We start from the raw sequence: 14,072 nt of genomic DNA, 5'->3' as shown, positions 1-14,072 counted from the left end.
AACAAGCCGCATCAGAAATGGCCTTAGCTGTTCCCGAGATCGTAGAATATGCTCTCTTACACTCAGCACAATTCTCACAGAAGCACAGAGGACATATCAAACTTAAAACAATAATCTGGGAGTTTCCGTTAATACAAAATATTTGTTCTTTTCTCCTATTAAAGGAAGTGATATTGTAAAGATTGATAATCTGTTCCTTGCTGAAGTATTTTCTTTATTCTTCCCTCGAGAAAAGAAAGAATTATCCACACAAGGCTGAGGCATATCCGAGAGGAAGAAAGTTGGCGATGTATGCTTGTGTATCAACCACCTGCAAATGGCCTGACACTGTTCAGATCTCTCACTACTATAAAAGTTTCAGCCAGAGGACGAACTCGAAGTCACAAAGCTCGAGGCAGATTGTGCATGTTGAGGTTGAACAAACCAGTCTTTTTGATGATCAATTTTCCGCTTGAATTCCAATAGTATGTATCCGGGATTCGGGCAACCTCTAAGATTGGTTCTCGCTGGTTAGGTCTGCTAATAGCTCGGGGGCGAGAACTTGAGTGGCGTCGAGGATAGGAATATATCTTCATCACTAATATTGGCTGTAGAATGCACCCAAGTCAGGTGTCAGCTCCGACTCGGAGTCTTCAGTACTAGTACTATAGTAGTAGACTCCAGCTTCAACTTGAAGGCGAGCCCACTAGTGCGCACTAGTTACTATGGAAACCCCTATAAGTTGCCAGAATACAGGGGCATAGCATTTCAGAAATCTTCATATTTATCTGAGGGTCTAATAGGATCACCTGATCTGATTTCTGTCAGGAATGATTGATTACCCAGCCTCGGAGGTTCGGAGGTTCGGGGAAGATGGTCACCAGCCATTTGTCATCTGCATTTCAAATCAGTGTACTAGTAGTATCATTGCATTACATTAATGTTAACAATGATTAAAAAGCCTAATTACTTCTGCCCTGGTCTTAACCTGGTTGCATAATAGATAGAAGCTATCTTTTGTGGCCTCTAGTTAAGTCTGATCTTCAAAAGGTACGCACATTTATGCCTTTCACAACTTTTCTTCTACCCTGAGATGGCATGTCAATCCCCCAAACGGCCTACCTACTGACAAACAATAGGCTCTCCTTTCTCAGTTACGTGAGAGTACAAAATGGGTAAACTGCAGGGCAAAGTTGCTCTTGTTACAGGTGGTAGCAGCGGAATTGGTCGCGCAATCGCTGACCGATTTGCGGAGGAGGGAGCTCACATCTACATCGTCGGTCGTCGACAAACGGAATTGGATAAAGCTACCGCCGAACTCGGCTCGAAAGCTACATGCATTCAGGCCGATATCACCCAACTAGCCGAGCTAGAAATGGTCTATTCCCGAATCGCGAAGGACAGTCGAAAATTGGATATCGTGGTTGCCAATGCTGGCCGTGTTGAGAATTGTTCTATCGCAGAAGCTGATGCGGACCACTTCGATCGTATATTTGATTTAAATGTGCGGAGTACCTTTTTCACTGTCCAAAAAGCGATACCCTTACTGCCAGTCAACGGAAACGCGTCGGTAATTTTCGTTTCCTCCTCGCTGAATGTTCGAAGTGATGCCGGAGCGAGCGTTTATAACGCATCGAAGGCGGCCGTGCATTCTCTTGCCAAAACATTCGCCGTTGAGTTGATTCCCCGTGGAGTTCGTGTCAACACCCTCAGCCCGGGTCCGATTGATACCCCTATTGTGGAAACCGTTGCAAAGACCCCAGAGGATGCAGCCGCCTTTCGCAAGTGGGCTGCGACCGAAGTTCCGATGGGTCGAATGGGACAGCCGCGAGAAGTTGCCGCGGCTGCGGTTTTTCTAGCTTCAGACGAGAGTAGTTTCTCGACTGGAATAGAACTACGAGTTGATGGAGGTCATGCTGAGCTCCAACATCCGCAGAAAACCTCTCTATTCTAAGATATACCTAGGTATTATACCATATTTGGAATAGACCCAGAGTATTACTAGTAATATTTATTGTACTCTCAAGGATACAATACTCCAATTATCGTCAACGTATGGAGTAGAAATTTTTACTAGTACTTGGTAAGTAGGACTTTCTTTCCATAAGGATGCAAGCAAACTTACAACTCAAATATAAGAAGCTGGAGTGGGCCGAGAATCTAGAGTTTGAGAAACTTGAGTTAAGGACTCGGAGTGTGTGGTGACACTGGACTGCCAGTGGTATACTAATATCTTTAGATCAATGGCTACTAGGGTAGTAGATTGAGATAGCTGATCTCTAGACCAGTATCTTACCTGCCACTCATATATCAACGTAAAGATTAAGAAATATCATCATTGCTCATATAATGCGAATGCAGGCTGAACGGGGCCAAAGTAAACTTGAACAACTTGAAGATTGGAGAAACGAATCCAGAAGCTGCCCACAATGAAGAAGCAAGTATTTCCAACCAAAAACGCCGGCGGGGGAATAAAAACCAGATATGATACATACAAAGATGATAAAAGGGGTATTTAACGAAACCCACACCCCATTCATTTGCTCATCTCATCCCATTCATTCCAAAAACACCGGCACTCCATAAACAACCGGCGCAGCCCCATTCAAATACTTCAATACACAGGACCTTCTCGCCCCAGCGATAGCCGTATCCAAACCAACCTCTCCATCATCAGCACCAGCACCAGCACCAGACAAAGAGCCCTGCTTCCCCTTCCCCAATAATCCCCAAGTCTCAAACGCAGACGTCGAAAACCGATCAATATCTTTATCCGTAACATCCCACAACGTCGCCACAAGCGCAGGACTCCCCGCCTGCAAATAATTCATCGGTGTCCCGTACGGTTCGTATTCACCCGCCTCAGTCAAACTCCCACTACTGCACCCCATCAGAAAAGCAACAGCACACTTGGTAAGTCTTTTGACAGTACGACCACGAATATACTGCGCACCACTACCGTGTCCGAAATAAAGGAATAAATCCTTATTCTCGAGGGAGGTTCGGAATTCTTCTTCGGAGGGTTCGCGTTTCGTTATCCCGACCCATGATTTTTGTCCTGAGAGATCTTTTTCAAATGTTTCTTGTGTGGTGCGTAGGTCGCCGGTTGGATTTAGGATGTATGCGCCTGAGGACCGGTCTAGAATTGTACCGGATGCGGAGGGGCGGAATTGAAGAACGCGTTCGCGGAGACATTCTAAAGATGGGACGCGGGTGACGGGATATCCCTGCAAGCAGGGGATAGATTCCCAGGGGAATAAGTGAAGTGCTTTGTCGAGGACGAGGATAGTGTGGCTGGGTTGTTGGGAGGATAGTTCTTCTTTCGCTGCTTTGTGGTATCCTCGCAGAGCATCGAGGGTATCGAGGACCATCATGTCGAAATCAATTTCATCATAGGCATTACGTTCTCCTTGAAATTGGAGAATATCAACGACGAAGTATAACAAATCCATCAGCGTATCCTCCGGCTCCTCCTGTTCTTCGAGATCCCTAAGCCCGATAAACAGTTCCAGGACATTCTGGTGGAGCGTGAGTCGAGGCGATGCCGATCCTGATGCCGATGCTGCCTTGCCACCTTTCTGACGAGAGGGGAGATGCTTATCCAGCAAGGCTTGGAATGCACCTGCGAATCGAGACAACGCAGTACTATCCCGAGGCAGAGGCGAAAAGATACCCCGAAAACCTCCAAACCAAATATTCTCAACATTCTGCAGGAGACTTTCCATGCGCCGATCGAGAGTTTCTCTGTTCTTCCACCACTCTTTCTTCATTGACTTGTCTGTTTGCAGCTTCGCGGCGTGGGCACTCTCATTCGCCAATCTGATGAGTTCGGCCATTTCTTCCTTGCCGTCTTCAAAGGTGAATTGCTCCTCTTCGTCATCTTCCGATCCTCTGCGCAAGGGGAGTCGCAGAAGGAACGGGGAGCGGTTTTTCTGAAGTCGCGAAACGACAAACTCGGTTTGATCCGCGCTCAGAGATAGGGAGAGCACATTCCAGTTTTCGGGCAGGATGTCGATATATTGCTCGGCGAAGTTGGAGCAGATCGTTTCGTCCATCTCGTTCGTTGAGGTTATTGAAGTTGGCCAGAGGAGTGGGTCTGCGTAGTCAACGAGTTTCCGATCAAAGTCGATAGCCATGCGTTCCCGGGCAAATGCGCCAACCCGACCAATTTCTGCAAGTTCAATTATATCAGTTCAGTTCCCTAACCCGTTCGGCTTAAAGCATTCAAAATATCGAGGACCTGACTTACCATTCATATTCGCGGGTGACTGGGCCAAAGTCGCAGGCCCTCCAGGATTGGTAGCATGAGAAAGCATCGAGATCCGACTCATAAGTCGAGAAGCAGCATGACTTTCAAGCGTCGACCCAAGAACCGTAGCATCAGCAAAAACGCTCGTGAGGCAATCGCTAGCCTTAGAAAGCATCATCGAGAAGTCTTCGCCTGCCTTTTGAACCTTGCCACGAACTCCCCTAGCCGGGGCCCTCGTCTTTCTGGCAGTGGTGGACTTTGTTGCCGCTGGTGGAGTGATCTCTTCGACGATCTTGGTAGGTGTCTTCAGGGAGGGCAAGGAAATTGTAGACTCGGGTAAGACGCAGTAGACGGCGTGACTTGCGAATTTGCGGATGGCTTCGGCTAGGAGATGTTCACTCTCCCCAATTTCCAAAGAGACCTTGCTTTCGCGAGCTGTGGCGAACTGCCGGGCTTCGGCGAGAGTGCGTGCGGAGCGGTCGAAATCACGTAGGGCACGGAGGCAGTCTGCCTGTTGTCGAAGAACGTCACCCTTCAGCCGCAGAAGTGACTGCGACTGAGCTTGGGCTTCTGGTCGTGGGGTCTTTGGAGCCGAGGTTCTCTTAGCATTGGTGATAGTCGTATTCGATGCCGCCGAGCTTGTTGAACGTGTGCGTCGACCAGTTGTAGCCGTAGTAGTTGTGGTAGCTGCTCCCTGGGCTCGCCGAGTAGTGCGTACTTGCAACCTTTCCATTTTCTCCTCCAAAGCCGCCACGTTTGGTCCATCCGAAATACTGATTGTATCCGAGGAGATGACAGCAGTGATGACTTTATCAGCCTCCTGGAGTAACCGAAGAGCTTTATCATGGTGTCCCTGCGCCTTGTACAGCGATGCAAGAGCCATCTGCAGGGAAACCGTCTCAACACTGGCCGGCAACTGCTTCGAAGACTCCGACGCCGCGAGAAGAAGTTCTTGACCCTCAACAACATCGCCGCCGATGGTTCGGTAGCAACCAAGTTGAGTCTGTGCAGCAACGAGTCGAATATTGGCATCAAGGGTCTTGTCAATCTTCAAAGCCTGCTCTCCATAATAAATAGCATCTTGGAATAAACCGTGGTGGGCCGACAAAGTTGCAAGATTCAACAAGCAGGTATGATGCGAGCCCAGGTGAGGCCAAAATGGAGCACCTTGGATATAGCTGGGCGAGACATCTGGGGAAGATCCATTCTGGGATAGGTCGAGCTTTGCTACCCCCTCCGCAACGGCGTCCATATCAGAGCTTCCCGCTGCAGAGAGAGACTTGTCTTGCTTCTTCTGAGCCAGTCGCTCGACTTTCGCCCAGATCCGACAGTTAAGTCTGACGGAAAGTTTGGCAAAGTACAGGGCATGTGTCATTGAGCCTTGGGCAGTCGATAGTCGAGACTGAACAAAAGCAGCATCTGCAACCAGTCGCTCCCAAGAAATTTTAGCCAAGACGGTGAGACCACTAAGCTCGTCCGATTTCTGAGTCTTCTCGTACATCTTTCTGGCCATAGAAAGCGTCGTCGACGCCTTATCTACCTCTCCCGTCTCGAGGAGATGCTCAACTTTAGCCAATTTGAATGAAATACTGGCCAGGGAGGAAACATCATGCTGAGTGAGGTACTGCTCGCCGCGTGAGAGAAGTTTACCGGCCTTTTGACAATGACCAAGCTGACAGTGTTGAAGGACAAGACGTGAAAGAATGATAATGGCGTCTGAAAGGTCTCCGAATTTCTGAAGTTCTGCCGCTCGGAGAATCAATTCCAATGCATTGAGTTGGGCTTTCCAGAGTCCGTGAATTTCGGTATAATCAACCAGGGCCTTCAGTTGGAGAACCCAATACTCGGTGTCGTGAACACAGCCGAGCAGTGTCTCCCAGTCGGAGCATTGGCGGGCCATAGACGCCCACGAAGCCAGCGTGTCATCGAGCTCACCGGCATCCATCTTGCCATCGTGGAAGCCGATGATGACACGCAGTGAATTCGTGATGTGAGTAGCAAACGGAGTCAGATCTGTATCTTGACCAATAAGATTGACACGGTCCAGATCCTGAGCTCCTTCTTCCATTACCTTCTCGGCCATGTCTGAATCTAAGGCGCTGGGATGCTCAAGCAAGAATCTGAGGACAGAGAGAATGACCCGCCCATGGCGAATGGGGTTGCTATCGGGAGAATAGATGTCGAGGAGGTTTGATACAACAGATGTAAAGATGGAGCGGAAATCATCCTCGCTGGAGGAGTAATTATGCAGATCAAAAAGTATTCCCATCTGCCATTCAAGAAGAATGCCTCTCCCTTCCACATCCAGGTTCCCATCGTCATAAAATGACGAGGACTTCGACCCCTTGCCTCGAAGTTTGACCTTAAGTAGCCCAGTGAGAACACGATTGAGCATGAAGCTGGGACTTTGCGGGTCCAGCTTAGCCGAGCTCGAAAGGCTTGCAGGATGGTCTGCCCCCATTTGCTCCAGGGCACCAGTATCAATGTACTCGGCTATTGATTGGCGGAAAGCTTTCTCTGCATCGCCGTACATATTTCCATCCACATAAAGATGAGCAGTCCGCTCGAATTTGAGAGCGGCAAAGGCGGTGGTCCTGTGGGATGAAGAGCAACCCGAGAGAAATTGAGTCGAATGTCTGAGCAGCGGGATCAGTTCACGATAACCTTGCCCTGCTTCCTTCTCCTTGATGTAACGAGACCAGAAAAGGTTGGAGAGCTTCACAAGTCCGAGACTAATACTTTCCGTCAAAGTTTCATCTGATTCGCTGTCGGTGGTACTTTCAACACTAGTGAGCAGGCGATGCGAGTCTGTCAAGATGGGAAGCATATCCTCCCAAGGCGGTCGTTGAGACATGACTGACAACTTTCCAACAGCGATGGCCGAGTCAACGGCGGCAAGAATGATACTCTTGGACATGGAGATGCGATTCTTGAACATCTCTATCTCCTTATCATCAGCATCTTCCGCAAGAGGACGCCCAACATATCGCCTGAGAAATCGAAGGAACGCTTGTAGATATTCCCTAATTTGACAAGCGATTTCACTTTTTTCCGTGTCACTTCTCACTTTCTTCGTCATCGCATCGCCAAACCAAGCAAGGGCAAGTTTTTTCAATCTCGCAGCCTCAACAAGTAACTCGTCCAGATCCCCAGCACTGCCTCGGAGTTGTAATCCAAGGGCATCTGTAGCCTCAGAAGTAGATTTCAAAGCCCCATCCAGGTACGTGGTCGAACCTTTCAGCGCTTGAAAGTAGACCGAAGCAATCTTACATCGAACAGTAGCAAGAGAAAGACTTTGTGATGTCGTGAACGGCGTGATAGCTTGCGAAAGCAGCTTCAGAGACTCATCAAAGCACCCCGCATCCAAAGCAAGCTGGCCAAGAATAGTCATGATCTTAGCGCCCAGGTTCAAATCCTTCGCATCTTGGGGCTTCTTCTTCACGTCGGCCATTGTCAACTGTATCCGGGAGATCGCTTTGTAGATTGTAGAGAACTCGGTCTTTTCGACACCCTTGCTGCGCTGGGAGAAGTTTCCAAGATATCTAATCAGAGGATCAAACATCTCCCTCCCCTCATCGCACAAATGGCCCGATATCTTCCACCCCAAACATCGAATTTCGAGAGACAATAGCTGGAGCGTCAATGCTGTGAGCGGCTTGGTGGAGTCTTTGGACGTTGTCGAATCTTCATTTGAAGTAGAAGGCTTTGCAGAGCTCAAAGATAAGACAGTATTGGAGAGGAGTTGAAGTTGAAGAGCAGCCTTATCACTGGCCAAAGCACCGGTTTTCATAGCCGCAGTAATAATCTGAGCCGGACTGCTGGGATCAGATAATTGCAGCAGAGGACAAACTTTCTGTATTGTCGGAGCTCGCTTGTCGGAAGCAAGTAATCGCATCACATTCGAATGATAAGAGACCAACAGGCCGTACACTGGTTGCGCGTGGGCGAGATTCGAAAAACTGATCAGATCGGACATCCTCTCTTTACCAGTCTCTTCGTCCGAGATTGTATCCTTGCAGTCTGCAATTTTCTTGCCCGCCCTTTTAGCATTGAGATGTTGTTGAATCCTCCTCTTGAGTGATCGTAATTCCTTGCACGCCATATCGTTTAGTCCCAGAGAGATCAACTTCCCCGCTAACACGCAGACCCCTTGCTCGAGCTGCATGTTCGGCAACTCTTGGCTTGCTTGGTCATTTTTCAGAGTTCGGAGGGTCGATAGTGCAAGGCGCGCACACTCGGCGGCGGAGTAGATCCCCGAGTCAAGACTGGCAACACTGCTTCTCCCGGATTTTGTCGAGGCGGGATCGGAAATAGGCTGGCGTTTTGTCGTTGTGACTTTCGATGCATCCGTGAGAGTCTTCAATGTAACATTAAACACTTCCGTCGCGAGGACGAGCTTCTCCTGAAGCGTGAGGCCGGCAGCATCTTGATCGACAATTGACTGCAAGGTAGTGGTAGTGTCGGCAGATGTCTTTGTTTTGGTTGTTCGGGACGTTCTCGCTCGAGATACGGGGGCAGCAGGGTCTTTGGTCGATTTCGTATTCTTTCGCGCGGGCTTCTCGGGACCCATTGAGGATCCGCGGAGGAGGGTTTGGAGGGACAACACGGTTGAATCGGAGCATGTTGTTGTGGACCGGACGGCTTGTTTAACGGTCTCGGTTAGGGAGCTCATTGGTAAGACGGTGACCGCCATGTCGGTGTTGTGAGGTGTGTGTTAGGAATTGGCGTCATCAGTCGGAGGCGGAGATGAGATTTGAAGCTCGGAAGCTTTGCAGGTGATATCACCGGGCTGCACAACGCGCTGGTGCGGGCTCGGACTGGGGCTCGGGCAGCGTTCAGCGTGTGTGCCCCAAGCTTAACGTCCCGCGTTGTCGGAGCAACAAACACAAACTAACCAATTTGGGTAGGACCATCTTGGCGGTCTGAGGCGGCAAGAACGGGCAGAACGGGCAGTTGCTCACTTTTGCCCGCGGAGTTCCTGAAGCCAGCGACGATTGTCATCTTGAATCTAGGGTACTAAACTTCGACCCCCCAATTCTCACACCCAATGGCCACCCTACTTCGATTAAGGCCGTCTGGTCTTAGCAGACAATTACAGTCCTTCTCGAAACAGCCCACTCTCGCAGCCCGGTATCAAGGCTCCTCCTCATCACGACACTATGCTACCTCCGACCGACTCCCCAAGATTGCAGACACATCCGTATGGACAGCGATGATCCCGCGATTCATTCGCCATCGCAAACCCCGCGACCCGCAGAGTAAATCCAAGGAATGGAATCCAGCCACGTTCTATATCGTCATATTCACCCTCATCGGATCGCAAGCTATTCGCATGCTCACATTGAAGAATGACTATACGGCATACCGGCGGAGTACGGATGCGAAGATCGAGTTGTTGAAGGAGGTTATTGAGCGCGTTAAACGCGGGGAGAAGGTTGATGTGGAAAAATTGTTGGGTACGGGTGATGAGGCGCAAGAGAAGGAGTGGGAAGATGGTAAGTAAAGTATTTAACGATGAATGATGTCGGTTCTTTGTTTTACTGATACTTTCTTTTCTTCAGTACTGCGAGAGATTGAAGAGGAAGATTCTCTGTGGCATCGCAAAGACAAGAAGGAACCAGCTCAGCAAGTTGAGGAACCGACTCAACCGATACAAAAGTCTCAACCAAAGGAGTCAACGACACCAAGCACAGAGGAGACGAAGCACCAGTCCCCACGGAAAACAAGATTCTTCTAAAGTTTCCCCTTATTTCCCATGCCTATCTGGCCAAAAGTTGCCATGGGTTTCGAGGTTGAGCCTTTGCAGTAACAACACTGCATAGGCTTCTAGCCATCCGCCCCTGCCGACCTGTGGCACAAAGCAAAACCATGAAGACGGCAGGGCAAACAAATGTACTACTATATGATGTAAACCTTACTTACTACCTTGTTGTATATGAAACCATATCACCGCGACCTTTGTGTCGATATGACGCCAAATATGCAGAATTCATGTATATAATTCGACAAGCAATCTCACCACCAACACACTCGCATTCTAAAGCCTGAGGGTAATAAAGTTAATCCAGTCTTTGGACAAGAAGTTCGATTCTATCTGCTCTAGATCTAAGTACTATGCACAAACTTGTCATCACACAATAGCAACAACCCAGCATCATAATGATAATCCGAGTCGAAGAAATAAGTATAAGTACCACACCAACGCGGGTTTGGTTTTCGTTGTAGATGTAGAAAATCGAGCTTGAATGCAGGGAAACCTTGGAAACCCCTCTAAAGCCCCGACTCTCTTCCTTTTTCCAAGTCTATCTATTGTTGATACAATGCATACAACTTGCACACCATCCATCCAAGAATGAATCCAAAAAAAAAACATGAAGAAAACTGAATCATAGGGAGGGTGTTTTGGGGGGGGGGGGGTTCACCTAGCCCAAAATCACAAACAGCATCACCCCATTTTTGTCGAAAGGGAAACAAGCAACGGCAAGAGATGTTTCCGAAAAAGAAAAGCAGAGAAAAAAGAGAAAAGCAAAAGAGAGAGAAAATGAAAGAGAAAATGAAATGAAATGAAGATTCCAATGGGAAAATGCTAAACTGGGCCAAGATATCACGAAAAAGCGCAGGCAGCGGGGGAACGAACACACCCACACCCACCCACACAGACACACACGACACACACACAACAGTCGAAAATGAAACACATCGCTATGAAACTATGATCGAGCTCACTGCTTCGGTGCCTGAATGATCTTAGGCCAGTGTTCAAGACGAGGGACCTGCACTCGGCCGATATTCTGATCCAGGTCCAGGATGAGCTTCAGAGCGTTCCTTGATCGCAGATAAGGGAGAGGAGCCTTAGCGCCCTGCAGACCGACGCCGGGCTCGACCTGACCACTGGGAGTAGTCAGAGCCTCTTCAGAACCAGGCAAAGGCAGCGCCTTCTGCAGGACCTCGTAGGCGGCCAGGGTGAAACCGAATTGCGGTGATGAGCGCAGGATTCGGGCGGGGCCGCCCTTGAAGAAGGCCTGGAGACCCTCCTCCTTCCACACGGTCTTAGCGCAGTGACGGAGACTGGTGTACTTGGTTTCGCCCTTGCGAGCTTCGACTTGCAGACGGGTCTTGATCACGTCGCAAGGTGTGGTCAGGTAGGCGGCGGGCATACCGGCGATGGCACCGGCGGTAAGGAGCTGGACGACACCGAGTTTGTTGGTGGCGGTTTCGCCGAAGAAATCGCTCTTCAGGTGAGCATATGTGGGGAAGTAGATGGCCGAGAAGGGAACTAATTTTGATGTTAGGTATCTTTCATTTGTGAGGGAGATATGAGATGGGACTTCTTTCTTACCATCGCGCAGGAGACAAGCACTGGCGCCCTTGTACAGACCGACCAAGCCCAGATTCTTTACAATCCAGAGAGCTGAGCGGCGGGGAACACCCTCTACGTTCTTAGCAATCTCACCCTGGACCTGCAGGCGAATCTTGACAATCTCCAGAGGGTTGGTGAAGACCTATTGATGGGGAATGTGGGTTAGTATATGATATAAACTCGAGGGAATTCAACTTCCGGCTTGATGAACTTACCACTTGACAAGCACCAGCGGTACCACCGGATAGGACCTCAGCAGGCCACTTAATCCGCTTAGTGTCCTTGTCGGTGAAATAACCACGGGCCAGGTCGTTGACAGTCAGTTTGATGGCCTTCTCGGGAGCAACACCAATCAACTGAGGAATGACACCAGAGTACAGGCCAGTGAAACCCTCGTTACGGATAACCTTCTTCGCGCAATCGAGCGAGTTGTTATACAGCCTCTCACCGGGACGAGTGGACCGTTGGTTTTGCATACGGGTCTTGACTAGATCAATGGGGTACACCATGAAAGCACCGAAAGCACCAGCAATACTACCCAGAGCGAAGTGATGCGCCGACTCCAGAAGGCTGTGCAAGAAGGTGGTGGTCTTTGTCGCCGCTTCAGCGGCAGCCTGGCCAGCAAGAGCAACAGGAATGCGCCATGAGGCATCGATGACCTTTGCGAAATCCTTCTGCGACAAGCGACCGGATGGGGCATCGAGACCGGCGAAGTGGAAGAGGATATCGGCCTCCATTGGAGTGAAGAGGGAGAAACGCGTGACGCGAGCGGCCTCGTTCAGGAAATCTGAACGAGTGATCTTGCCATCGGTGCTCTTCTTGGTGGCTTCGCGGACGATCAGATCAATGATGTCCATCTCGCGCATGATATTCTGGAAGGCCCGGACATTGGCGTAGGATATCTTGTTGCTCGTGGAAATATTGCACAGCGAGGGCAGGTTCTCCAGGACATGGTCCGACAGCTTGTGCTTTGAGGTCTCCAGAATGATGCGCTGGAAGTCTTCCGGCTCGATGTACCCATCGCCATCCTTGTCGAAAATGTGGAAGGCCTGGCGAATGCGCTCGCCTTGCAGGCCACGCAGCATCTGGGAGAATTGGGGATAGGTCATGTCGTGGCGGGTCTTAGTACGTCCGGTGTACAGGGACGCCCATTCTGAGTTCCAATCGAAAGGAATACTATCGGGGCCCTTATTCAGGTTGTATAGCCCTTGGACGGCGTCAAAAGTGACGGTCCCATTTCCCTCCAGATCGAACAGACGGAAGGCGATCTCGTACTCGGCATCGGGCTTCGCAAGGAGGTTCTCGAAGGTAGCCCAGTCGGACAGGGTCAACTTGCCGGTTCTGCGACGATCGGCCACGCGGAACAGGATGCCATACTGCTCGCGCTTGATTTTGTGCTGTGGTGCGGAAGGGACAGGTCAGCAAGATCATCCTCGTACTTACACTTGAAGATCGGCGCGAAGCATTGCACCGCAGAGCACCGAGGACATGGAAAGGAAGGGACGAATCTATCTCAAGAGGTGAAAAAGAGACTCACATAGTCCTCATACTTGGGGGCCACGGCATTGATGAAGTCGTCCTCGTTCATAAAGGCCTCGCCATGCTCATCCTTCTGCGAATGACGCAGGAAGTTGGAGCGGGCTTGGTGCGACAGCTGTGGCGCCTCGGTGCTGCCGACCAGCGTCTCCTTGACAGTTTCCTTGATGCTTGCCATTGTAACACAGTACCAGTTGGATCAATCACGACTGGATAGGGGAAACCCGAGCTGTGAAAATGCAGCACACAACAATGGGGGGGAGCGGAAGGGGGGGAAGATGGATGTGAAGGGTGTGGAGACGGGGGCTTGAGTCAAGAGGAATGAACCCGACGATAATCCAGTGCTAGTAATCACGCAGTCGGACCGCGCTGGAGAAGCCGGTACCTTGAAAATTTCCATGTTTTGTACCAGGTACCTATGCTAATCATGAATTATGGATTATTTAGTTTGTACTCTATACTACCATTAATGCTAGTAATTCTATTCTAAGAACTACAGAGTACAGAGATTTCCAAGGTTGACATGTTATGATTTGGCCACTTGAGTACCTGAGTACCTGCGAGTATGAAATTTTCACCGCCGGGGGGGATTCACATCTGATGGCGTTATTTAACCGGTGAGCCTTCGGTCTTAGGGCCGACCCCAGCATCTCCGCATTTGATATATTATCCTCGATCTGCAAGGCTGGCTACTATTTGGTACATACACGCACACCGGAGTATACTTGTGTACACATGTGTACACAGTGCTCATATACTCCGTTGTATACAGTATATCAGGAACGCATGTGAAGGGATTTCGTCGCCACGATCCACAGATCCACGGTACCACCAGTACCAGTGGCCAATTCCCCCCTGTCACCGTGGTAAGCGATATCAGATCCAAAGAGCACAGAGAAGAGCCGTCCAGATGATCACCAGGACATCGGGAGGACAGGCTTCCGAAAG

The 14,072-nt window shown here is 49.8% G+C and overlaps 4 protein-coding genes across 4 annotated transcripts; 2 read left to right on the top strand and 2 right to left on the bottom strand.

The window, feature by feature from the left end:
- Positions 1-1,150: 1,150 nt before the first annotated feature.
- Positions 1,151-1,933, top strand: N7481_000461 (SDR family NAD(P)-dependent oxidoreductase; the record flags this gene model as incomplete). Its single annotated transcript, XM_057259680.1, has 1 exon — positions 1,151-1,933. One exon carries the CDS (start codon positions 1,151-1,153, stop codon positions 1,931-1,933), a length of 783 nt encoding a protein of 260 aa, XP_057127512.1.
- A 604-nt stretch (positions 1,934-2,537) lies between these two features.
- Positions 2,538-8,921, bottom strand: N7481_000460 (C50 family peptidase; the record flags this gene model as incomplete). Its single annotated transcript, XM_057259679.1, has 2 exons — positions 2,538-4,150; positions 4,229-8,921. 2 exons carry the CDS (start codon positions 8,919-8,921, stop codon positions 2,538-2,540), a joined length of 6,306 nt encoding a protein of 2,101 aa, XP_057127511.1.
- A 354-nt stretch (positions 8,922-9,275) lies between these two features.
- N7481_000459 (DUF5321 domain-containing protein) lies at positions 9,276-9,965 on the top strand (the record flags this gene model as incomplete). The annotated part of the gene is made up of 2 exons (XM_057259678.1): positions 9,276-9,723; positions 9,790-9,965. 2 exons carry the CDS (start codon positions 9,276-9,278, stop codon positions 9,963-9,965), a joined length of 624 nt encoding a protein of 207 aa, XP_057127510.1.
- A 985-nt stretch (positions 9,966-10,950) lies between these two features.
- On the bottom strand, positions 10,951-13,302 carry N7481_000458 (citrin; the record flags this gene model as incomplete). Its single annotated transcript, XM_057259677.1, has 4 exons — positions 10,951-11,504; positions 11,568-11,730; positions 11,804-12,985; positions 13,126-13,302. 4 exons carry the CDS (start codon positions 13,300-13,302, stop codon positions 10,951-10,953), a joined length of 2,076 nt encoding a protein of 691 aa, XP_057127509.1.
- Positions 13,303-14,072: the final 770 nt, after the last annotated feature.

Source organism: Penicillium waksmanii (genome assembly GCF_028829765.1).
Source record: "Penicillium waksmanii strain IBT 27052 chromosome Unknown utg000001l:1.0-4852451.0:1.0-4856178.0, whole genome shotgun sequence".
NCBI classification, from domain to species: domain Eukaryota; kingdom Fungi; phylum Ascomycota; class Eurotiomycetes; order Eurotiales; family Aspergillaceae; genus Penicillium; species Penicillium waksmanii.
The sequence above is the reverse complement of the archived record's forward strand: the minus strand, read 5'-3'. Positions and strand labels throughout refer to the sequence as shown.